This window comes from Perca flavescens, chromosome 14 (genome assembly GCF_004354835.1).
Source record: "Perca flavescens isolate YP-PL-M2 chromosome 14, PFLA_1.0, whole genome shotgun sequence".
In the NCBI taxonomy this organism is placed as follows: domain Eukaryota; kingdom Metazoa; phylum Chordata; class Actinopteri; order Perciformes; family Percidae; genus Perca; species Perca flavescens.
Genome location: NC_041344.1, coordinates 17,225,211 through 17,251,898, shown reverse-complemented (window position 1 = coordinate 17,251,898; position 26,688 = coordinate 17,225,211). Strand labels below are relative to the sequence as shown.

The 26,688-nt window shown below is 41.8% G+C and overlaps 1 protein-coding gene across 1 annotated transcript in view; it reads right to left on the bottom strand.

Moving 5' to 3' along the window:
- jarid2b (jumonji and AT-rich interaction domain containing 2b) overlaps positions 1–26,688 on the bottom strand; it is a 108,218-nt gene that overhangs the window by 19,249 nt on the left and 62,281 nt on the right. The window contains exons 4-5 of the mRNA XM_028597192.1: positions 11,485–11,708; positions 2,007–2,228 (exon numbers count right to left, since the gene is read on the bottom strand). Of these exons, the coding sequence (XP_028452993.1) occupies positions 2,007–2,228; positions 11,485–11,708 (446 nt within the window). The remainder of the gene's footprint in view (positions 1–2,006; positions 2,229–11,484; positions 11,709–26,688) is intronic.

The following is a 26,688-nucleotide window of genomic DNA, read 5'->3' as shown; positions in this document are numbered from 1 at the left end:
CCCAGAATAAAATGTTTCTCTCTTCTTCACTAATTCTATTTTGCCTTTTTCTCAACTACTCCTCCCTCAGAGCCCATATAACCCTTCTCCTGCTAGAGAGTGGCCCAAGCTGCGCATTAAAGTGTCACGTTTGACACCAATCTTAAAACCACAAAATGTACTGAGATGTGTCTGTGTGTGTGTTTGGCTCTCTTTGTGTGTGTGCTTGATACCCAACACAGCACAACCACTGTCAACACTGGAGCAATGATCCAGCCTTGACTGTGTGCGCAAACCCACGTATGTAAACGTCTGTTGTAACCCCCTCATCTCTATTGTCCCCTACAAAGTATATCTGCTTATTTCCTTCTTATCTATTTATTTAGCATATCACAGTGAAGGTGCCGAGCTGCTTTGCAAACAGTGTTGGTATATGAGATAAGAAAGGAGACTAAGCTGTCCTCATGCACACAACAAGCCTGGATTTGTTCAAACAGGTTTCACTATCCTACGGTTCGTGCTCCTCATACAGATACGTGCATATGTACAGTTTCAAGCTGCAGCTACACATGTTCATGAAAGAATGAGAGGGAAGTATATGTATATATGTTTGTTTTGGGGGATAGACACAGTCAGTGAACTCTACAAAGGCAGGGCACAGTTCTCCAAGAGTTCAATTCAAGCAAATCTATGGACCTCTCTCCCTCTTTTTCTCTTGATCCCACAAGTCTCTCTCCTGTCTCTCTCCTCCACATTCCACTTGAGAAGATGACAGAGGAAAGAGCTGAGCAAAACGTTCACCTTCTGGCAGCGATTCTACAGACTAAGGGGAGGGAGGGAGAGAGTCAGGGAGGGCGAAAAGGAGGAACCATGAAATCCAGCCGTTGTTTTGTGGGGGAACGCCTGGCCGGAAGGATTGTATGTCTCCGAAGTCTGCCGGGATGGGAGGGAGGGAGGGTCTCCGGGTTAAAATCAGTTCTTTATTGCGCTGTAAAAACCACTAGGAGCAATATTTTGGATTCTTTGAAATTTTACCTAATACACTGAAAAAAAGTCTCCATCTAATCAATGTCTATCCATAATTGAGATTATAAATGAGATAAATGAAAGGATTTTCTAGAATACAGTCTGATTTTTTTTTTTTTTTTTTTTTTTTTTTTAAATCACTTGAAGATGCAGTGTACTGTTTTTTATAGTCATGTTGGGATTGGGAATGAGTCAGTTCTCAAGGGCTCAGTTGCATGCATGCAATTACCTAAATGATGTGTGTGCGTGCGTGCGTGCATACATGCGTGCGTGCGTGCGTGCGTCCAAATGTCTACATGCCCCAAGGGGTACACGTATGCTGTCACTGCGTTGTACGTGTGTCGAGGGTCCCGGCCAGCTGTTGCAGTGCGTGCATAAACACCTTGTTAGGACTTAGCAAGCTAAGTGTTAATTGGGGTGGAAAGAGTTGATGTGCTGCTCTGCTATCCCATGTGACTTACCGTGTCTCTGCAGTGGAAAACAAAAGACACAGAGAAACACAGAGAAACAAGCACTGCTACTCTGTCCTCTGTGCCGTGACACATTCTGTGCTCCTGTTCGGTCAGAGTTTTTCTCTTCCTCTGTTGCAGTTCTCCATAATTTACTCCCTCCATAACCTTTTTCCAAAATGGATTGTTCCATTCCTCTCTAGTCTGCTGGTATATGATCCTTCACTCCTCTTCTTCCTTTCCCTTCACCTTCCTTTTCATCTATTTCTCTCCCTCAGAGTACCCCATCTTTTCTTCCTCTTCTCTCACTTTCATCCCCCACAAGCGGCACTCCTGCGCCTCTTCTATTTTATTTTTCCTCATTAACTCATCCTTCTCCTCAGACGGTAAACACAGGCAGGATCTCTGTGGCCCATGAGACCAATTGAAGACATTCTGTCTCTACCAAAAAACTGCTCCTCTTCATGACTGCATTTCCCATCAAGCTCTAAAAATATGTAGGAAAGGAGTGAACTATGTAGGCTTATTTCCCAGCTTTAGTCGCATCCTTACCATGCCCATTCAGCGGCTGCCTGGCGGGGAGCTTGCCCTTCCGGGGTGTCGAGTGGCAGGAGGAGGAGGCCGAGGCTTGGCTGTTGCTTCCCCCACTGTGAGAGTGGATCCCACCTCCATTCCTCACCTCCTCCTCCTCCTCCTCCTCCTCCTCGTCCTCCAGGTCCTCCTCCTCCTGGGAGCTGCCAAAGTAGGCCATGTTGCTGGGCAGGGCCGATGAACCTGAGTGCAGAGAGGTGGAGGAAAGGAGGAGAAAGGGACACAGAGAGGAGATGAATAATAAAGAGGTAGGTTGGGGAAGGAGGGAGAGAAAGGAAGAGGAAAAAATTACTATTTGAAATAAGATAAAAGCACTGAAAAACACTGCTTTACTGTAATTCTGTCTACTTTCCACTCAACACTTTTTGAGACCCCCAGCTGTCCACGTATGAAAAAAAAAAGAAAAGTAACTTACTTTTTCATTCTAATCTCTGACATTACAGATGAATCAACATCAATATGTGAGTGGTGAAATATTCATGTAAAAATAGAAGTTGCTCAAGCGTTTGTGAATAATGGTGATTGTGTTGCTGTTTTTTCATTTCTTTTTATCCCAGCTGGTGGCCTATTGATGCTTTGTAAACTGCTCTGAACATAGCGCCTCCATTGTTGCATTCACATTCACACACACACACACACACACACACGCACACGCACAACGTTCAACTGATATGTAAAGCGATGACAGTTTTACTTTAACAGCACTTATACTGTGCCTGAATCAGGCTATCCATTGTCTTCTGAGGTTTGTCTTGTTAATGTTTATGTTAGTAGGGGTGGTTCTAGCAATATGAGTGGCATTACTATATACAGTGTAGAAGGGTTGACTTGCAACATATTCTTATGGCCAGAACTGAAGCCAGAGCACTAGGAGTATGAAACAGGCCATCTTTCCACAGAGACTCTTGATGTTGATGGTTTTATTGAGACGTATATAATGTACATGTGCTCAAATATCTAACTCTGTACAAGAGTTGCTTTAGAAAACCAAAGTCACTGCTGAGCTAATCCTAAATCTGCCGTTTTCACTCTTCCAAAACAGGATTACTGTCAATCTCTCCCCCTATTGGAGAAGAAAGCCAATGTTTTCTCTCTTTCCGTTTTCTGTCACACTCAATCACTTTCATTGTCATCTTTGATAAATCTAGCTCAATACGTGCTGGAAGGAGGTAAATGGTGTTTGGCAGTGGATAGACTATAATGTTACCTCAGTTAGCTGAATGTACACACACACTCTCATAAAAGGTCATAAAGCCCAAAGCTATGTTATTAAATCTAATAACGTTGCACTCGTAAATCAGTGTGCAAACAGCTGGTCCACTATTACAGATGCAGGACTAAAAACTAATGCAGGCTTGCAGAGTGTAGCAGCAGCGACTGGCACCACACACACACAATTATTTCTTCATTGTGCTGCATCATGCCACAGTGTGCTTCCAGAAACCTAAAAATATTTTCAGCACTAGGCTGCTTGTGGCTACAAATGAAACAATAACCAGTAAGAAGAAGACCAAAGATATTTGCAACCATGACCCTTCCATATACACATAGAAGTATGGCAATGGGCAACACGGCTGATTATTTGTTAGTGAGACTAGAAAAGGGCAGAGTTGGGCAAAATTTAATAAAATAATTTTTGATCTGTACAATTAGGCTTTGTAATGTTATAACCGTTTGTGATTGTTGATTTATAGTTAACTGGAATGTGTGATTATGCAACACAATAGCTTTGATTAAATCTGGTTGTGAGCAGGAAACACTAGATTTTATAAATCCTTTATAAAATCGATAGCATAGCATGAGCAACTACTGTGGTCTTTATTACCCTTTTAGGGGCTGCAGTGCTTTAAGGGCATTAATGGGAAGCAATGCAGGATTGCATGTCAATTCAAATAATGTTAAGCCTCTGAAAAATAGGCTGAACTTAACTAGCCGGCTATACAGACCACTTAAAATTTCCACAGAGTGAATAAAAAATTAGCCAAACCAATTATTTAATTAGCACTCTTGTTTTGGAGGGTGCAGGATACTTATTTTAGATTTTGCACATTCAATACCTTATCAAGTGGCTTAAAAATATAGAAATAACACAAGTACGACACCAAAATAATTTGATTTTCTAATAAACTTACACAAGGGATAAATTGTATACATATCAGAAAAAGTCAGAAAATGGAAGCAAAACTTCAAATACTTCACATGGTCTCTATTTGGACAATAGGTTTTAGATTGAACATAATAAATAAATGAATAAATGTAATCAATGTGTGTGCAATATGACTCAAAGACATGTAAGTGGACAATGGAGCTTGGCTTGGAGAAAAAAATTGTGTATGGGAGGATACACTTAATACTCAGTTGACACCCTGGCTAAGACTGGGCTTTTCAAATGACAAAGGAGAGGACTTAACTGGTGCTAACCAGTACCATGCGGACCAAGGTACTGTTGAATACTGAAGCACTGTCCTTTAAATAGCCCACACTGCAGAGTTAAATAAGAAAAAGAAGAATAGAAAGTAAGAGTACTTGAGGGACCACTGGAGCGCAAAAACTAAAAAACATCCCTGCTCTTTCCCGACTAACAAACTACTGTAAGTCATATTGCATATGGAAGTGACTACTAACTATTATTGGCCAGTTGGGGGACCTATGGTTACTGCATGTCACATCACATTTATTTCAAAAGCTTAGTTTAAATTTCATACTTTTATCAAAGCTTTCTTAAACACTAAAAGATAGAGCCTGGTTATAATGAATCTATGTTTGTGCCTTGGATCCCACTTTTCACTCAGCAGCTCTGCCAGTTTCTAATAATCTCCTCAGAGAGCTGGAGAGAAAAAAAAAAAAAAAAAAAAAGTGTAGTAGCAGAAGATTCCCTGAACAGATAATATTGGAGATTTACCTGCTCTCTTTAACTTCTCACCAAGATCTGTAGGGCAAAAAGTAACCGTTCAACAACTGCGAAATATGGCTTTTATATAATCCATAGTAACCCATGGGCCTGTTTCTATGCAGTAAAGAAACCTTCGTTACCCCTGTCCAGTGTGAGTTTATTTTGTGGCAAAATTATAAGTGGCTGAAACCATGCAGCACTGTCGCTTTGTAGCAACGTAAAATCTTCTGGCTTTTAACCAGCGGATCAGCCCTCGGAGGTTTGGTGACCGCAGCACACATACAAACCAACAGAAAAAGAAAAAGCCACACACGCACCTAGACACACACGAACACACACACACACCTCATTTATCTTGGCGACAGAGCAAACGCTTCTCTCTTATACCAAACAAACACACAGAGGCGGCACACACTGGCCCAATCAGCTTCTAATGACTTGCTTCATTAGCTAAATGGCTGTAATTTACTGCTCTGAAAAGGGGTCAGAGGCCCAATGGCAAACAGACCACAGGGGCACCCAGGGGCAGAAATAGAGGGAGGAGTATGTGTTTGTTTGAGGGTGCAGGGAAGTGAAGATGAAATGTTCAAATAGGGAGGGAGGAGGGGTGTGTGTACCTTACAGTACTTCTGTCCTTCTGGGAAACAAGTTCAACAGGATAAGGATTTGGGAATAAATGCATTCAATACAAAGTTCACAGAGCTATGGTAAGCGTTCATATGGAGTAGAAACTAAAAAGAGGAAGAGAGATGAAGCAGACAGTGAATGTGAAAAAGAAAATAAGAAACCAAAGATGCAGAAGGAAGCAGAATGGTAAAGATAAGGACAAGACAGAAACAGATGTCACAACAGCACAACTGTATCATCTAATATATTCAAGATTCAAGATCTTGGAGAGAGGCAGAAGGGAGAGGACACAGAGCCAGCCTGCCAAACTGATCTAGCGGTCCAATACCGAGCACTGGGATCCCGACTACAGGAGTGGCTGCAGTACCAGAGACCCTGAATCCATCAGCTCCTAGAAAACACACACATGAATGTGCGCACACACATACGTGGTGAAAGAAAAACATAACCCAGTCCTTCTTCAAGACCTCAAACAGGGCTCCAGCCCAATCCCCCAATTATACCATCTTTTCATCCACCTCATTCTGACTGCAGACAAATCATAATTAGGTCTGAAAAAATCTATTAGGATTGTCATTTTTAACGGGGCTCTTGGGTGTGTGGGGGGGCATAATTACAAACCTTCCATTCTCTGGCTACCCTTCTTTTGTCCCCTTAACTGGAACTGAAACAATGAGGACAATTTAAATAGTCAATCAGGAGGGTTTAGCTACCATGGGGACATGTGGACGTGCCGGCTTTAGAACAAAGTGCTGCATGTGTGCACAGGACGTGTGAGAGCTGTTTTTAGGGGAAGGTCAGAAAAGGAGACCCATTTAGGTTCCCTGGCATGGAGAGGAAAAGTTATCTCCTATAGCTGAGCTCTGCCAAAACTTCATCACTCAGGGAGAAACCCAGAGAGAGAGAGAGAGAGAGAGAGAGAGAGAGAGAGAGAGAGAGAGAGAGAGAGAGGATTAGGGATTACATCTCCAATTGACATTCCTAGACGTCAGCAAAACAATTAACCCCACAAACAGTGGCTCTGCAGTTGGAGGAGAATGCAGAATCAGTTGGCATTGACGACCAACTTCTGCACAGCTTCATGAGTGACAGCAAAGTCACAACTCCTCCTCATACAGTTTCCAGGCTTTAATCAAATAGCAATCATGCATTAAAGAGAAAGAAAAGTACCTTATCCCTGAAGGAAATTCAGCTGTCACAGCAACAATGGGAGACACATGAGTAGCTGTCGGACTTGAAATCATATTTCCAGGAGTGAAAATGTGTTTCTAGTTAAGCGAGATTGTCAGACAATAAAAACACCATAAAAACAAAATCAAACAATCTAGCTACAAAGATGGAGGTCCCAAGCCCAGTTCCCAGGATTGGCAGTCATTTCTTCAAAAGCAATTAGTGATAAGTCCACATTTGCCTCATATGTGTAATCACGTACTGGGAATCCGATGTCTTTGGTTCACTGGGTCAGGGATGGGAGGTTATGTAAGCAGAGCAACTCGACTCACTGAACCTGAGAGAGACGCACCATGCTGGGGTTTGCAGACATTGAGGAAGACTCAGAGGGCAGGCACACACACACACACACACACACACACACACACACACACACACACACACACACACACACACACACACACACACACACACACACACACACACACACACACACACACACACACACACACACACACACACACACACACACACACACACACACACCTTATGCAAGAGATTCATTTCCAGGAGAGTGTGTGCAGGCCGTTATTCATTTACTCCCTAATCTATTCTTATCTCATCTATGTCAATGTGAAAACTGTGCTTGTGTGGGAGTGTGTGCATGTGTGTGTGACGTTTGTGTGCTTCCATGAGAACAAACTTCAGTACTTCAGACTTCTTTCCAAAATGCAAAAAACAAACAATGTCTGATATTTGTTGTTGAATATGTTAAAGTAAATGGTCAGAGAGAAACTAGTACCACTTTTTAAGTTGTGCAGTTAACACCCATGACAACAATCATGAAAGATAGTGCTATTTATTGGTATCTCAATTTGGAATGAAACCCTTCATGACTTGGAAAACCTGGAGCGGGCCAACATTGTGCACAAAGATCTGAATATATTCATTCTGCTCCTCTGAGTGCTGCCCCCTGCCAACAACAGCACTACACCCTGTAGGTTACCAGAGGCAGACAGAGCCAGAGGCAGACTGTCTGGCTACTACCCAAATGGCTTTCTCCATGGATATAAACAGTGCAACTACAGGCCTGGACCACACATAAACACCATTCTGAGAGCACAGGCAAGGAGTGAGCACTCAGCTTGTGTGCAAGGGTGTGTGTGTGTGTGTGTGTGTGTGTGTGTGTGTGTGTGTGTGTGTGTGTGTGTGTGTGTGTGTGTGTGTGTGTGCGCGCACACACAGGAGAAAGAGATGAGAAGTGAGATAAATACAGAATATAGGCCCTAGACAGTGTGGGTGGTGAGCAAACATGGTGTGCATCCTTCCATACAGTAGACAAATCTTGTTTTTCACTTCTGTGTCCGTTACTCCCACGTTGCATCAGAATTATTTCCTCGGATACAGCAACAACACCACCACCACCACCACCACCACCAGCCAGTCAGTTTATTTGTGTGGCGGGGAAAAAAAAATCCCAAAAGAATAAGACGTTGTCAATTACAAACTCCCAATTGGATGCAAAGGAATAACATGCAGAATGATGGAAAACCTAGTCGTGAATTCACAATGCGGAGAGTTCAGCTTCACAACATTTGTTTCATTTTTTGTTTTTACAGCTTCAAATTCTTCATGTGTTAACTGCTTTTATGTAGCTGTCTGAACGAGTGATGGATAAAAGCCTTTGGAGGTGGATACGTAATGTTTACCAGATAAGAAAAGCAAACACGGCAGTGGGTTTGTGTGTGTGTGTGTGTGTGTGTGTGTGTGTGTGTGTGTGGGGGGGGTGTATGTTTACACGTTGTGAACGTTTGACCTGGGACGGATCCCAGAAATCACCAGTGATAGGGTTTAAGGGTAGAAATACCGCTAAATGTCTCGTTAATAACTTTAGAAAATTTGTCAAAATAAAACTGAAAAGAAAGAATTAGGGAGATAATGGATTGGAGATTTCCATAATATAGCTAGAGATCCTGTCAGAGGCATTTTGGTAGCAGGCATGAAGCAACCTAATGTGTGTGGTGGTCAGATCACCAGAGAGACATGTATCAGAATCTAAAAAGGGATTTGGGGTTTCAGATGATATCAAAGAGTTGAGTCCCTTTGAAAAGATCCAGGCTAACACGGTAGGCTGTGTCTTGTCATATACCCTGGATGCACACACACGGGGCCCACAGTAGATAAGCAGAACAGGCAACATCAGTGGTGAGCATGGATTTGCACTCATGCACACGCTTGAACACACACACTCACTGACACAACCTCAAGGGCTCAGCTGACATTCTCCTATGTCCTTCTCTGGGTAAGGGTCCCTGCATATGGGTCATATGAGAGGCAGTGAGCAGAAGAAGCCTGCACTGGAAAATGTCATCGTCACAGCATGAATCACTCACACACACACACACACACACACACACACACACACACACACACACACACACACACACACACACACACACACACACACACACACACACACACACACACACACACACACACACACACACACACACACACACACACACACACACACACACACACACACACACACACAGTCTATAAATACAGTAGTAAAGCAGGGAGCGGCAGAGTGGAAAAAGCCCAGTGGAAAACCATCCAATCGTTAGCTTAGCAGCCTAGCTCTAAAATTAGCATTAGTAGCGCAGTACACAAGAGTACACAACACATGCGCGAACACACACACACACACACACACACACACACGCGTGAAACACACACACACACGCGTGAACACACGCGTGAACACACACACACACACACAATCAGCTTGCAAGTCACCATTCCTAACCTTAATTATAAAGAGAGAAAGCAGCAAAACTGAGTCAGGACCAGCCACCTACACCTCATTAGTCTACCACTCCACATGTAAGGGTGGAGTTAGTTTAGCACCCAAAACCCAGAATAATCTCAGCTTCAAAGTATATGGGACATTATATCATTAGCCTATGTAACATCCTGGCCTATATATGCTAATCAAAGGCCCCTCTCACCAAAGGCTTCAGTCAGTTTTAGCAACCTCCAATTATACGTTCTTGAATGAGCCCTGTAAGGTTAAAATGACATTCCATAATTCTCGTCAGAATAGCAACGTATAGCCATCAGGTCCCAACACACTTGAATCTAAATTTGCCTTTCTTGAGTCTTTAGCCTACTTTGTTAGATGGGCAGAGGTTAATGACGATAACAGCAAATTAATCTGAAGTGAGATGTTTTGTCTTCCAAATTAGTTAATTCTGGCTGTGAGGACATGTTTTAAAAAAAAAAGTGGAATAGGATATTTAACAAAGGATAAAATGAAGATAGCAAAGAGGTCACAACCAAGGTTGTTTGAGAAAATGGTCCTAAAAACTTTATTATTTTATTATTATTATTATTATTATTATTATTATTGACTTGAATGCGTCACTCCCTCTCCTTTCATGTTTTATAAAAAAGGGTGATTTAAGACAGCTATGAATGTTGTAGAGAATGTTATTGTTCAACAGATGTGTGTTTTACCATGGAAAATCTGTAATACTTCCTCCATAGTGACCCTTGGTGAGCTTATTTTGAAGAGCCGTTTTTCAGTCATTTTGTGGATGTTATTTTAAAGTTGAATTTCTCTCTCTTTTTACCAAGTTTTCTGCAAGCTCAGTACAGATTTTACAGAGACTTGTGGGTTTGGGTCTTAAAACATGAGTCTTTGGTCTAGAAACTTTTAAAGAAACTGAAAGAACTTTAGAGCTGCAGAACAGAAACTTTCTGCAGTGTCCTAGCAGCAGACTAGCCTTCTTTGTTTGCTGACCAGCAGAGCATTTTTTATAAGTAACATGATTCCTTCATTAACTCCAGAGGAAGACAGAACAGCATTATACACAGGCAGTTTATATGGGTGTGTGATAGTGTGGTAGTGCCTGCATTCATTTAACCCAAATAGTTTTTCCAGTTAAGAGAATCCCAACACACAGACACACACACACACCCCTAATTACTCTGCCATGGTTGTTACAGTTCATTTAACATTAAAGGTGCTACATAGTGTTGATGAACCTGCATAGTGTGTGTGTGTGTGTGTGTGGGGGGGGAGGTGACAGAACTATATGCACGAACAGCTGCTGTGGTAGAGGGTGATAGGCAGGGTGTTAAAGAGACAGATAGTTGTTGAAAGGTAGGAGGGGGTGATGCGTTAGTTGATGAAATGCAGGATAATCTTAGCCTTGGGCAAGTACACAGTTATTTGTAGTATGTGTGTGGTTATGTGTGAGTGGGTGTGATCAAAACCTGAACTAAAAAAACTTACTACATGTGCTCTTAAATTGCTTATGTATGCATCTTTTAGTGCACGTGTGCCTAAAATAAGGAGCAGAGCAAAGTGTTTAACCACAGTTTGGGTTTCCCTTTACATCTTCATATGAGACAATCCATCTCAGTCTGACAATATCCACACGTGGCTGCATATACTGTACAACAGGTCTTAGAAATGCTGGATGTGTTCATAAGCTTGGTATTAGAAGCTAACATAGTGTAGGCCCAAAAACCGCCAGACAGAAGCAACCTGTTGTCCAGCCTCAGTGTAGTGTGTGTAATGTGTAGTTTGGCTTTCTAGCAGAGATTCGTGTCTTGGACCCAAATGAAAACCTCTAATATTAGAATAAGAAATATCTGCAGCTTTCTTGTTCAACAATATCCCTCCGTGTCTACCGCTGGTTGTAATTATGTCTCCATCTGCTCCGTTCTGGTGCATCTTACCTCTGAGGCAAAGGAAGGTGAGGAAGTCCTCCGTCTTGGGCTTGCGTCTGGACAGGTCCTGAATGGACAAGGACAGGGACGAAGAGGAGAGCGATGACAAGGATGTGGAGGGCACAGTGGTTAGGGTGCTGTTGAGGCTGCCTGGGTCGGCCACCTTGACGGGCGTAGTGCTGGGCGAGTTGGGCTGCGACTGGGCAAACTTCCTCTGGGCCTGGAGCCGAGGTCTGAGAGAGAGAGAGTGAGAGAGAGATTCAGTATATATACTATGTATTATTTCATTACAGTTAAACACAGCAGAGGGCCACCACTGCAACGAGACTGCCATGACTGCTTGAGATAATAGGAAAGTGAATACATTTTATCAGATTTTATGTTTACATGGAAATGAGCACTACAGAACTTACATGTAAGATAAATCACATTGATTTCAAATACAATCATCAGGAAAAAAAACGTGAAAAACATGCACACATAGAAGTTACCACTATCTTAGCCCAGTGTAGGTAGAGCAGATTATACCCCAAATGTTGTACCAGGTATGTGGTGCGGATATCATTCATCACTATAAATCTAAGGAAAGACAAAGAAGACTGCAGCTGACTAAAATCACGTTTGCCTTTTTACATTCATGCACAAACACACAACCTCGCTCATTGTCTTTATCACTGTGGCTCAATGGCTATTGTCTCACTGTAGAGTGGATTGCTGAAACAATTATCCTGTAGTGAAGAATTGATCACCTTTGTGTGTGTGTGTGTGCGCGCATTTGCACAGTTGTTCAGGCAACAGTGGGGGAAAGCCCATCGTGATCACTTAGATATGCAGACACCCACACACTCAACGGATGACATGGTCATTCAGTGAGTATGTGGGTGTGTTTGCATGTGAATGTGTGTATTTTACATTAATAAATTACACTAAAAAACTACATGTGTGTAGTCACAGATACCGCACTGAGCCAAATATAATGAAGCTGTCACAGAACAACTCAAGTTTACTCATCTTGCCATCTTTCTGTATTTCTTTCTACATTTTCACTTTTCTACCATTATATTGTCTCGCTTTTCTCTTTCCCCTCGAAGATATGCTTACTTTTCTCTGTGGTGCTCAAAGCCTTTGAGGTGCCTCTCTCATTTTTCTCTCTGCTTGACTCTTTTCTCTATTTATTTGACAGTGTGTGTCAGTGGCGGTGAGGGAAGGAGGAGAATATTAAAGAAGTGGGTGTCTGAGAGAAAGCGATGGACTTACATGTCACACCGCCTCCTTCGCAACCCACACACCAATCACTCTCACACCTAACACACACACACACACACACCTACCTAACACACACACCTACCTAACTCACACACCCACACCTACCTACCTCACACCTACCTCACACACACACACACACACACACACACACACACACACACACACACACACACACCCCCACACACCTCACACCTACCTCACACACACACCCACCCACACCTACCTACCTCACACACACACCCACACCTGCCCCACACACACCTCACACACACACCCACACCTACCACACACACACACACACGTGTGTGTGCAAAGAGCTATGCCATAAATGTTGAGGGGTAGTGATAAAAGCAATGTGACATCCTGGTATTATTTGTCAATTTGCCGTGGACCGGATTGTGAAGTAAGTGAAGATAGGATCATGTCTGGAGAGCACCCACAATGCATTTGGTGCACAGCTCCGATTAAACTTCAATCAGAGAACAGCGTGGTGTCAAAACTTGTCAATTTCCTGCTGTGACATGGGTGTAAGCTCAATATGTGAGAAATTGCGAGATGATTGCACGCACATTGGCAAAGCGCTGCATTTGGACGTGGAGTAGGAGAAAACTGAACAAACAACTGTGAACGGTGAAAGGTTTACTTACTCATTTTACTGAATAGAAGGTATTACAGTGCTGCCTTATTTCAACATTCACTTAAAAGCTAGGTACATAGAGGATGTTTTCCCCAGGTAATACAGAACAAAGAATGTGACAATTCAAGAGGCACAACAACACAATGAAGACAGGTGTCACTTCACACAAGCCAGTGATTTACTTACAAAATAAGGAGAAAAAAAGGTGATAGGGCGAGAAGGTTGAACATAAACTTAGCAATTCAGATACAACTAAAGAATGGAAGAGAGAAAGAAAAGAGAAAAACTAACAGATAAGAAGCTGAGTTTTTCTGGTTGCCACCCAGTTTAGATGAAGGTTATATTGGTATACAGTAGTAAATAAAAGAGATAAGTGACATGGAATAAGAATGGACATGATAGAGACAGAAAAGGATATAGAGAAAAAACTGGCACTATGCAGTGAATAAACAAGTGAAAATCATAACCCAGCCAAGGCCAGTTACAGAGGAAGAGTGTGACAAACAACTAGAGAGACAAAGGATGAGACAAGTGTGAGAAAATCTGGTAAAATGGTACTATATTACAATATAAACTGAGTGGTTTTGCACTATAATCTGTGTAACTCTACATAAAAAGCTATATAACTCTGAAAGTGTATGAGAAGGTGGAAGCCTTCCCTCTCTGTTTATATCTCCTTCTGAAGTGCTCAGCACTGATATCAGAATATCAACGTCACTCATGTAGAGGCGAAAAGCAGAGTGGCAGAGGAGCACTGAAGCCATGGCCACAGGTGTGTGTGTGTGTACATGTGGTGCACGAGAGGCCATGCCAGCTGAAGAGACTGAAGTCGTGTCTATGTGAATGCGTGAGGAGGCCTGCAGAAGGCCATGAGAGGAGGCTGACAGTGTTTTACATTTTGTGTGTGTGTGTGTGTGTGTGTGTGTGTGTGTGTGTGTGTGTGTGTGTGTGACTGAGGGTCAAATTGCAGTCATGCAAGTATATTCATAGGATCAGTTCAGAGTGAGAAAAAAATGAAGACGTTGCAGAAAAAACGGTAAAATGGGCAGTACTAAGAAATAACCAGCATCCAGTGAGATAAATTGGACACCTTAGCAACAGGTCATAAAAAACATAATTGATTGGAAGAATATTAAAAATAGGAGGAGAGTTTCACCTTGAGTGGGGCCCACACGAGGGAGATATGCTGTAAACAGGGAGACAAGGAGCTCATTTCTTTAGTAGGGGATCCGGATCTCTACTCGGGTTTAAGCTGTGTCAAACATTTTTGAGCACATTAAACTCTTTTCACATCAGACTCCGCCTAACTCCTGTGGAATTTTGGGAAGACTTTGGGACTTGACGAAAACTTCAATAAGATATAGCAAAAAGTGTTTGATAGAGAAAAGTTGTTTTGGAGGAGCCCAGCCATCACCCTGGCCCTTGTCAATACACAGAGGTAAAGCACAATTCTCTTTTGTTCCACACATTCACATTTTGTCCATTAGGCTGGCCTCTTGTTGTTGCCTGACTCGAGGGACTCAACACGTATACATACAAATGCAAACACTCGTGTGTGTGCAGAGGTACGCTGGAAGCAGGGAAGTCTGCTTGGTTGCAAGACCAGCAAATATATAGCGTGTGAAAAGAATATAAGTGATGGAGAGGGGAAGGAAATACACACAACGCAATCAGAGTTAGGTAACTTTAACCACAAACATGCCACCACATCCATTTACACACACACACACACACACACACACACACACACACACACACACACACACACACACACACACACACACACACACACACACACACACACACACACACACACACACACACACACACACACACACACACACACACACACACACACACACACACACACACACACACACTTTATACTGTAGTTCCACTTTCATGGTGTTTGAAAAAGTAGGCGGAGGAGAGAGAGCTCTCCATAAAAGCCTCTTTGGTAAGCTAAGCCCTGGATAGTTTTAATGCTCCGGCCTTAAGGCTGTTTTATGCTTCTGCGTCAAATCGACGGCGTACCCCCGCAGACCCCTCTGCGTCGCCGCAAACCCCTCCCCGAGCCCTCCGCCGTAGCACGACGTGCACCTCCAGAAATTTGTAACTTTGCGTTGAGGCGACGCAGACCACAAGGACTGTGATTGGTCTGTGTTTCAAGCAGCCTACTGTGGGGAGTAGCAACATGCTAGTTCACTGACATAAGCTTTGCAAATAAACTCAGACATATTTTGGTTACAATGATGGGGTTATCCGTTTGTAAAGTGTCTATATGTCAGTAACGTTTTGAATTTAGCACTTTGCCAGCAAGCAGTACTTTGTGGGCAGTTGTGCTGAAGTTTGCTTGCTAACATAACAAACTGGCTCTCTTTCGCTCGCCATTGTCGGAAATGAAAAAAAGTGGGGAAAAAAAATAAAAAATATCACCCCCCTAGCGTTCTGGCGGTGAAATGCACCGCGATGAAACAAACGCGTTCAACCCCGTCGCAGAACTCCGAATGGGTCACGACGCTGTAGGTGTGACGGCGTAGCTAGGGCGTGGAGTTGACACAGAAGGATAAAACAGCCTTTAGATGAATAGGATCCTATTGACTGCTTAAAAAGAGAGTGAGAGGGAAAACACAAGCAACTGTGCAAAAGAATAGGGACAGAAACAGATGAGCTAATAAAGCTTTGTGCTTACCACATCCTGTCTAGACAGTCAACCAGAGCCTCTTTAGACTGGCTTCAGGTTTTCCTGGGATGATTGCGTTACCTATTATTAACTAACATGGGAAATATGCTGGGGGGGGCTCCAACAATCACTGAAAATACATTTCTGGATGCAGGTAATCTCTCGTAATTTGACAAAATTTTGTTTATGTACATTTCTCTAGGCATTATCAGTTGTCATCTTTCTTTTGGTATGCTGACAGCAAAGATGAGGCTAATAAAAAGGCAATAAAAACAGATCTGCTTCACTGATGGTGTAATGACGAAGGGTCTGGCAGTGAATCCACAAGGCAGGAGAGTGGATAAATAAAACGCTATCACCTTACATTGCAAAAAATGACAACTTCAGTAGCAAGTAATAACTTTAAAGTGCTCTTCTTTTGATAAATAGTGCTCAGGTGGCAAAACAGAATTACAGTTTTTTATCACTATTAAGGGTGTCAGGAAATTAGTGCATGAGAAACAAATAAATAATAAATACAAATCTGATCCAAAACCGATACATCTGAAATTACAGATTATACCCAAAGTTTGCCAATATGTCAATGCTGAGCCACATCTCATGAGTTGCAGTAAATGAGGAGACAATCAAGCATGCATGAGAAAGGCTTGACACACACACACAAACTCTTCAGAGTCCCAAGGATCAGGTAAATATTGAGAAATCAGCATGGGAACAATTTGCAATGACAGGACATATTTTAAGTGCTGCCTTTGTGCTTTGGGCTCAGTGGTAACAAGCCTCTGATTTAGCCCTCTGTCTGCCCAGAAGAGGTGTGTGTGTGTGTGTGTGTGTGTGTGTGTGTGTCTGTGTGTGCATGCGTGTGTGCATGCATGCAAGGGTACACTGTGTGTGTCAGGGTACACTATGTTCACAAGAGTGTTAAGCTATAGAATACTCATTAGTACGGTGCCATGGTAGGTAAGTGAGGCTTACGTAAGAAAAATTTGAGCGATTGGCCTGACTGAAGGAAAATGAGGAGGGTTGGAGAGACGCAGGGAGGAAAAAGAGGAGTCTGGGAGTGGTTTTGGATTCCACTTTAAAGCTACATAAACATAAACACAGTGGTGAAATCAAGTTTTTATCATTTGAAGCTGTTATCCAGAGTTAAGCATTTTCTATCACCAATAGAGCTTGAAAAAGTGATCCACGCTTTCGTTCTATCCCGTCTGGATTATTGTAATTCTTTATATGCAGGACTGCCCCAGTTCTCTATTACAAGGCTTCAAATGGTCCAAAATGCAGCCGCCAGATTCCTGACTGGGGTTCGCAAACATGAACATATCACTCCCATTTTATTGTCTCTTAACTGGCTGTTGGAGTTGATATGAAAATAATGCTGTTTGTCTTTAAATCTTTAAATGGTCTTGCACCAGCTTATTTATCTGAACTGTTAGATCTGAATGTACCTGGTAGGGGTCTACGGTCCACGAGCAACTATAATCTGTCCCAGCCACGCTCGCGTCTAAAGTCAAGAGGGGACCGTGCTTTCGCTGTTGTTGGTCCTAAGCTGTGGAATAGCCTCCCCGTCTCCTTGAAATCGCTGTCCTCTTTATATGAGTTTAAGCTCAAACTAAAGTTTTATTTCTTGGAGCGTACATTTCTATAAATTTTTATTTTTTATCTATGTCTTCTTGTTGTCTGAAGTATGTTTTATTCTATTTTCTTATCTGACTCTTGTTATGTGAAGCACAGTGGTCAACTTCTGTTGTGTTTACTAGTGCTATATAAATAAAAATGAAATGAAATGAGGAAAAAGAGGAAACTGATTCAATAGCGGGAGAAAAGGTAAAGCGATTACAGCAGGATGTCCCCATTCATCCCTTTCTAATCCACCTTTCATCCATTCCTTCCTCCCTCCATCCATCCCTTCCTGCTACCCCCCCAGCCATCTACCCTTCAAAGGGCTGCTCTAATGTCTAATATTACACATGCCACCGTGCCTGCGAGAGCATTGATTATCTCTGGTAGAAACAAAGTGAGAAAATTTGACGATCCTGTCAGCCAGCAATCCGGGTAAAGGAGGAAGAAGAAAGGGAGAGGATAAAAGGGCCATGTTTGACTTCCCTTTAACACAAAATGAAGTAAGATGAAAAATGGGAAGGAGGTGGTGATGAAGGGACACAGGGACAGAGAGAAAGATAAGCTACAGCCACTTTAATGTGTTTTACTTAGCCAAAGCCAATCCACCGTGTGCTGAGGCAGCACAGTGACATACAGTAGACCACACACATGCACATGGAAGCTGTCAATAAAAGACTCTTCTTCAGTCTCCATCTTATCAACACCTTTCCAGTGATGGCCGTTTCCATGGGAACTGCTATGACTTTTCACTGATGTGGTCATCTCAAGTTATGATATGAGGGCATTGGCAAGCTGATCAGTAACTGACCCTCATCTCTGGTCTCTACCAGTGGAGGGATGCCAGAAAAAAAAACGAATTTATTCTTCAAAATCTGTCAATAACTCAATAACCATCAGTGCAGGAGAAGAATATCACAAATGGAAATGTCCAACCACAACTGGCTCCTTAAACCAGTTTGCTGTCAGCCAAAGCACATTGGCAGGGTGCAGAGTGCAAAAAAACTAGATGACTAAGCAGATGCGTGCTTGTGTGTGTATAAAGCTGACAACAGCTGATTTATTAAACCGCATTTTAACTCATTTGTGAATAAAACACTTAAAATAGATGCAAAGGAAAAATACTTAAATGGCATTAGGCAGGACTGATAGTTGAAAAAGCAGTTGCCCATGCATTTTTTATTTATTGAATAAGCTATTGGCTTGGCACCTTTCAATTCTTTACGTATATTAAATATTACTGAATGGAGTCCAATGTGTACAAGTAACAGAACAGCAAGGGGACAAACAACGAGATACAAACAGTGTCGAGACTTGGACTTAACAGCATGTAACTGATGACTCACTTTTAACTGTTCAAGCTTGAATAAACATTTGTATCTTGTACTTGGCATTTGTGTTAATGGGAGAAATCTAGCTTGCAACAAGTTACCAACACCAGATACAAAGCCTGTTCCAGATTCTAAAGTTAGACATGAAGCCTGATACTCCGCTTTCAATTTGATGTGGAACCAATTCTTTTGATTAAATGGACATTTAAAGTGAGATTTTTCACCAAATATAGCATTGGAACTAATTAATTTAATGATTTAGTGGATCTAATGACACTGAGTGACTGAGTACCTTACTGTGAGAGTGCATTTAATGAGGTGTGTGCCAGTGGTCCTGAGGTCACATACTGTACACTGTGTCCCTAGTAGACGATGCCTGGGTCCTCCACAGTGGAGCCGTGGCTGTAACTTATGTGTGACAGTCGCTGTCTGGTTTGGATTCAGACCTTTGCTGCAACACTGTAATCTTACATTTGGAGAAGGTTGGCGAGTAGAACATGAGGTTAGAATTCTTTGTGTTGATTTGTTTGAGCCTCTGGCTGTGGTCGAAATGTAAAAAAATAAAAATAAAATAGGACCTCCCAAATCAGTGGTTCTCAACCTTTTTTGTGCCAGCACCCCCCTATCCATTATCCAGGTCCCTAACGCCCCCCCATCAAATATTATGTATATTAATTGCCCCGAATATTAATGATAAAAAAATATCAAAAAATCAAATTGAATGACAAAACAACACATGTATTAGTTTCCCCAGGTATCAAAAAAGCCATGTGAATAGAAATTATATATTTACAGGTTTTTAAAAAAAATGCAACCATTTGACATTCAAATTAAATAACAGCAGCCAATCTAGCCAAGACTAGATAACATTCAAACTATAATTAGGTATTATCAAAAGGCCTGCTGCATGGTGTGAACCTCAGCACCTTTATAAGATGACTATAATTTGAATGTCCTTTTTTGTTTGTGAAGTGACCTTGGTCAATGTATTATTATTATTATTATTATTATTATTATTATTACAAACACTAACAGTAGCCAATCAGAAACAGCTAGCAATTTAACATTCAAATCTAGTTTTCATTCAAATCTAAAATCAAATTGTTCCAACGGAAAACAAGCTGGCACTTATCAAAGGGTAAAAGCAGAAGATGCACGCACGCAGAAAAGTATTTTGGTGATGACAAACGACTTGAAGAACGACACCTACTGCCAAATGGAAATAAGTTTACAACCTTGAAAGTTAGTGAGAGACGTTTTTTAGGGTTAGAAGAGTCTTGGTTTGCTATCGCCTGTCTTGCGAGTAAATAGCAGAAAAAACGTTTGGAGAAAATGCAACCCCACATCGCGCTGTGTTTTGTGGAGGTGTGTGAGAGTCCCGTACAGTAAACGGTAACATCACTGCCTCTATCGCTTCCATAAGAAAGTTTTAAAACACCAAACGGAAGCCCTCAACTGGCCGGGAGTGTATGGAACAGCTAAATGTTTGCCAAACAACAAAGCACAGTCAATCTCTCTCGCACGTCTCTTTCATTTCTCTCTTTCTCCGTGAAATGAAGCTGCATTCAGGTACAGTAGGAAACATTGTGTTCTATAAACCATCTGACGAAAAACTTACTGTGAAATATAGTCCACTTGTGCTACATTTGGGAGGGGGGGGGAATGGGAGGGGTGTTAAATAATACAACAGGACGTCGCCGCGATTGCTTTTTTTCTTTTCTTATCTCAACGCAGCTTCACTAGTAGCTACAGAGCTCATTTAAGATTATGCTCTTACGTCCCCTTTCCATGGAGGCAGCACGGAGCTGCGCCAAACAAGGCTGACAGAAGCACAGAAAAGTTAGGATACCCGTCTCGTCCAGTCGCAGTGCTGTAAACTGACAGGTTTTAATGTTGCAGACCACTTATTTTTTTAGTAGTTTAAGTGTAAACATGTATTATTGTGAATCTTTGGTTTAAACTAGCTTTCAAACAAACGCCCCCCAAGGGCACCTCAACGCCCCCCCTTTACAAAATATTGCCTCCAACGCCCCCCCATCATCTTCTGAACGTCCCCTGGGGGGCGGTACCGCCCCAGTTGAGAAACACTGTCCTAAATCCTTTACTACTAACCACGAGTCTAAATGGCATGAGGTCAAGGAAAGATGTGAAGGACAATTCAAAAGGAATTAGGAAAAGACAACCACGGTGCAAGGAGAATTCGACTGCCCTTACACTCAGCTGCGCAACCATGCGACGGCGGAGGTTATGGGCGTGGGTCTGCCGGTGAAACTACATTTTTCCGAAGGTGGACTATAGAAAGCGCATCTGGATACTTCGTCCCGTGCGTTTTCACCGTGTCGTTTAATGCGGGCTCTACAAACGTGGACATCCCGGTGGAAAATATTACTTCATCACCACTTTATTTCGCACCTTATTCTGCATTCATTTTGTCTGTTCATGTGAAGCACATGTAACTTCGTTATTATAAAAGCACTTAGCTGTAGGCTGTTTCTTGTATGAAAAGGTGTTGTATGCAAATAAAGTTTATCATCATTATTGGTTGCTCACTCCTGCCCACTCATTCAGCCACATGAATCCCGTATATTGTATGAAAATAAGAGAAGCAGAACGTTAGCCCTATGAATCTACAGTACATACTGTATGTTATATGGGTTAGATGATTGCGTGGTGGGTAAAAGAAATACAACATTAATGAGGAAACTATTCTCTTAACTGTAAACACAGCAGAGCTGTTTGCTGCTGCTGTGCGCATTTACGCATTAGGACAGCAGACAGCAGCATAACTACATTGATTATTTCAGAAGTTATGTTTTCTTTAAGTTTATAACTACAGTTTTTAATTTTGCTGTTTAAATGTCCCACGATATTAGCTGCAGTGGCATTACTGCGTGCTTGGAAACGTTTACAGTTACTGAAAGCAAATATTTAAAGAACGCTCACAATTCAATACATCATTTAAAAAGAAAAAGCCTATATTGACTGAAGAGGGGGAGTAAAAATAATCTATTTGGATGGGTGTGGTGGATGATTGAAGTTATGGTAATTGATGCGGATGCTGCCAGAGCTGATCCGCGCATTCTTACATAACATTCCTACTCTCACACATGGTTAAAATAATGTAGTCATATCTGTAGTGACTTTCAAAAAAACATATTGAAAAAAAGCCACTGAGTGGCGAGCGGGTGAACTTGTTTCAGACGCTGCTCTGGGCTAAAAATAAACCAATGTCCAGTGCGCTGTGTAACTTTAGATTCAGAGATCCATTCATTCACAGTTTTGTAAACACAAGCTCGCTGTAATTTTACGCGTCGGAGAGTAAAGTTCTCGCACTGACCAGTTTATTAAACCACTCAAACAGTGCCATAATGTACTTTATCATTATTATTAGATGGGTTGCAAGGTCTCACAGAAAATAAAACGTACGCACGGTGCATAGAGGATTAGGGCTGACGGCACTACTGCGCACCTTGATGTTCTGAACATGAACGGCCAAATGGTGATGCTTTAAATTTTGCTGCCGCAAGGACTCGTGGGGTAGCATTATCGCCTTTCCTTTCGTAAAGGGTGGTCCGGTGTATCCTATGCTAAAGGAGATAAAGGAAGCTTTGAAGCACCTTTCCTTATCACTTAAAGGAACACGCCGACTTATTGGGAATTTAGCTTATTCACCGTAACCCCCAGAGTTAGACATGTCGATACATACCCTTCTCATCTCCATGCGTGCTGTAATGCTGTCTGACGGCTCCAACGGCATCAGGCCAGCACAGAACATGCAGGTGAATGTTTCCAGTAATGCTACTGCTCCGAATAAGTGACAAAATAACGCCAACATGTTCCTATTTACATGTTGTGATTTATATAGAAGTCTGGCGTGTACAAAAACAACTAACATGAGACACAGCCGTCTTCTAACTGTAAACAAACTGGGAACTATATTCTCAGGCGGAAGAATATAGTACTTGGGCGGAGTGATATGCTCGCAGCAAGCCTGTCTGAGAATATAGTTCCCGGTTTGTTTACTGTTAGAAGATGGCTGTGTCTCATGTTATGTTGTTTTTTGTACACGCCAGACTATACAAATCACAACATGTAAATAGGAACATGTTGGCGTTATTTTGCCACAATCCGGAGCAGTAGGCTAGTTGGAACCAGTTACCTGCAGGATCTGTGCTGGGCTAAGCTAATGCTGGAACCGTCAGACAGCGTTACAGCACGCACGGAGATGAGAAGGGTATGTATCGACTTGTCTAACTCTGGGGGTTACGGTGAATAAGCTAAATTCCCAATAAGTCGGCGTGTTCCTTTAAACAATTCGAACGACTCTTATGGCAGCTACTTAACTACTTCTGGGTCTTTTCACTCTAATAGGAACATTCCTAAGCAAAATTGACTATTCGTCTGCAGCATCTTGACTTTTAAAGAACTATGCACTATTAATGCTGTGAAGTTCTTTGGATACAAGATGTAGCCAGCAATGCCAAAAATGCAGTATTAATGGGAAAATAATTGTAGAAATTTGTATATAAATTATCCTTCAAGGACTGTCAAGAGAGAGCAAACCGACAAAAACAAAGCATAGACATTTGAATGTATATTTATGCGTTTCAGAACCATTTCAGTAAATACCAGCATATAGTCAAAATCTGGCTTCTATTTCTCATTGTTTTGTAGAGCTTGTCCATAGTGTGTTCCAAGGTTTGATAGATGTTGGCATGAGGTTGGGCTCGAGTCAGACCTTGTGTTCCCTCCCATGATAAAGGTTATTGTGTGAGGAGAACAGCACTGATCCAGAGTCTGTACCTTAGGGCCTGTAACAATTGGCTCCAGATGGCCCACATGGTCCTGATAAAAGACTACCTCGCTGCAGCTGGCTCTGTCAGTGTGTGTGTGTGTGTGTGTCCATCTTGTCCAAATCAGAACAACATGAATGTACATGTTTATGTACATAAGGGTGAAATGTGTATTAATATTTATGTGCAGGGATTAAGCGTTTAATCAATGTTTCTATCTATATTATTTCTCTGTGTGTGTTGTCTGGCAATCTTTTCTGATCTAATCCATCAGCAAATAAAACCGTGAAAAGAAGTTGTGTATATGCGCAATGATCACACTTTAATTGACACCATGTGTATGTGTGAATATGAGCATTAAAGCATTTGTATTGAAGAGACAAAGCTCCAAGGCTACTATGTTTTAGCAAACTGTTCTGTATTGCATATAATGGTTACTTCACTGGAGTAACATCTGTAAAGGCCAGCTGATTCATTTTCTTCATTCTTTCTTTTAGAGCTCTTTAATTTATAATGTGCCAAACTAAAAGGTATATTTAGCCTGTAGGGAGCAACTACCAGGGTTAAAAATGCATACTGATTGTTCAACTTGAGCTTGCAAAACCCTTTTTGTAAAAGACCACACATCATTCATGTCAATGTGTTTATTGCTTTTCTGTCTCCATGCATTTAGGAGGGGAGGCACTGCAGTGAATTGACCCACTGACCTTGTAACCTACACATATGCAAACAGCCCCTGTATAGACCCCATTCACATATACAGTGAGCATGTGCACACCAGGCGCAAATAAACACCATCATTAGACAATGAGCCAAGCCTGCTGAGAGGACAACTATGGACACAAGTCCACTTATTGCTCACTATATTAGACACAAGTACACACAGTAGTCCACTGGAACAGGCCTTAATAACTATGATAGTAATGTATATATACACTGCAGCATATGGTTTTAACACTCAACTGCTCTGTGTTGACATCAAGATAAATGTGATGTCGTTATTCAGAGGTGTGGAAGTGTGTGTGTGTGTGTGTGTCAGATCAGCCATGACAGCTATATGCTTCAAGCAGTCACAATAAGTCCAATATTCATTTGAGATAAAAGATATAGCAGGGCCTGTGTGCATATTTAAATATAACCTTGGATTTTCACTCAGTCACCACCCCTTTTTTATTGTATACAATGAGAGGGGAGATGGCCTGATAGGCAGATGTGGAGAGAAAAGACATCTTGACAATAGATCAAGCTTAGCTGTATCTCTGTGAATATATAAATGCTATATTAGGTCAGGTGGAAGTTATCCATTGTCCCCTTTGTCACTTTGAAAAGAATGCTAATGTTCAAAAGTGGTGCTGTGCTTAAGCTAAACGCCACTAAAATAACTTCAAAAAGACCAATAGAGCTTCGCACAGATGTAGCCAGAGGTTTTGTATTTGTGTTTAATTACATGTCAAAAAAAAAAGAATGATACAGTACTTCCTGCACTGCTTCCTTTCCCATCATGGCCACAAAGAAAAGATAAAACACTGCACTTTAATGCAGGCTTTGTTAGCAGTCAAGGTCCAATGCTCAGGGCTATTTGCCACCCCCGCCCCCTTCACAACATGCTGAACTCAAACCCTATGACCTCTGACCTTGCAGTCCTCCTTAAATCACTCCTGGGAGTGGCTGACCACAGCCAGATTAGGTCAATAAACATCAGAGATAGTTCAGTATGTGCTCAGCAATCAGGCTAATTAAGCCAGAGTCCCGTATATAGACCTTCAGAGACCTTGAGTCGACTTGAGGCCTTGGGGCTAGAAACACAGGAGACTGTGGCTCAAACAAAAGATCTCGGACAATTGGGGTACAGTTGGGCTTAAATAAAATAAAAATTAGGTACATAAACTGAATAGTAAACATTTTTCTTATAGGTATACTATTTTGAATGCAATGTAAGTATCTTGGTATCCTGTTGTGCTGCTGTTAGTACAACTAAGCAGACAGGTTGGGGGAAAAAAGTACACCTGTACACACAAGCATGTTGATCTGAGACACAAACACACACTTCCAATGGGTCACTTCACTCTGCAATGGAGCTTCACTGTTGAAAATTTTTTACACACACACACACACTCATACACTCACACACACCAAGTGAGCTCTGGCTTTAATAGCACAGCAAGGTGTAGTGTTGCTTGCCTTTGGCTTTATCCAGGTATCTTTTTAAGATACTTTTTGGGGGGGGCTTTTTCCCTTTATTATAGTGACAGTGGATAGATATGAAAGTGGGAGAGAGATGGGGGGGAATGACACGCAGCAAAGGGCAGCAGGTCGGATTTGAACCTACACCGCTGCAGGACTCAGCCAACATGGGGCGAATGCTCTTACTGGGTGAGCTAGAGGCCGCCGCTATCCAGCTATTTTTAAAAAGGAATACTTTCTGGCTTTTACTAGAACACAGTTTGACATAAAAGGTTATGCTTCTTATTGAGAGGTTTCTCAAAATAAGATACTCTTGCAAAATCTTATACTTATTCTAATATATTGATACAGTATTCGGAGTCATCTTTTTAATATATTAATACAATCTTAACAGCATCGTAACTGCTCTGCTTACAGATTTCTGCAGCTAAAAAAAAAAAAAAAAAAAAAAAAAAACACACACTATTAAGAGGACTTTTCTAACTTTAGGATGGCAGCGCAAATTGCTCCAGATACAAAAATAACAGTGTACAGTAAATCCTGTCAACCATTTTGTTGTCAAGAAGCACCACGCAAACCAGTTGTAATATGGTTAATCTGTGCTACAATCACAGTGCTAGCACTTGTATTTGACATTGATTATGGGAGCAACTCTGTGCGCTGAGTGACATTATACACTGTGGTGGATGGTTAATACTC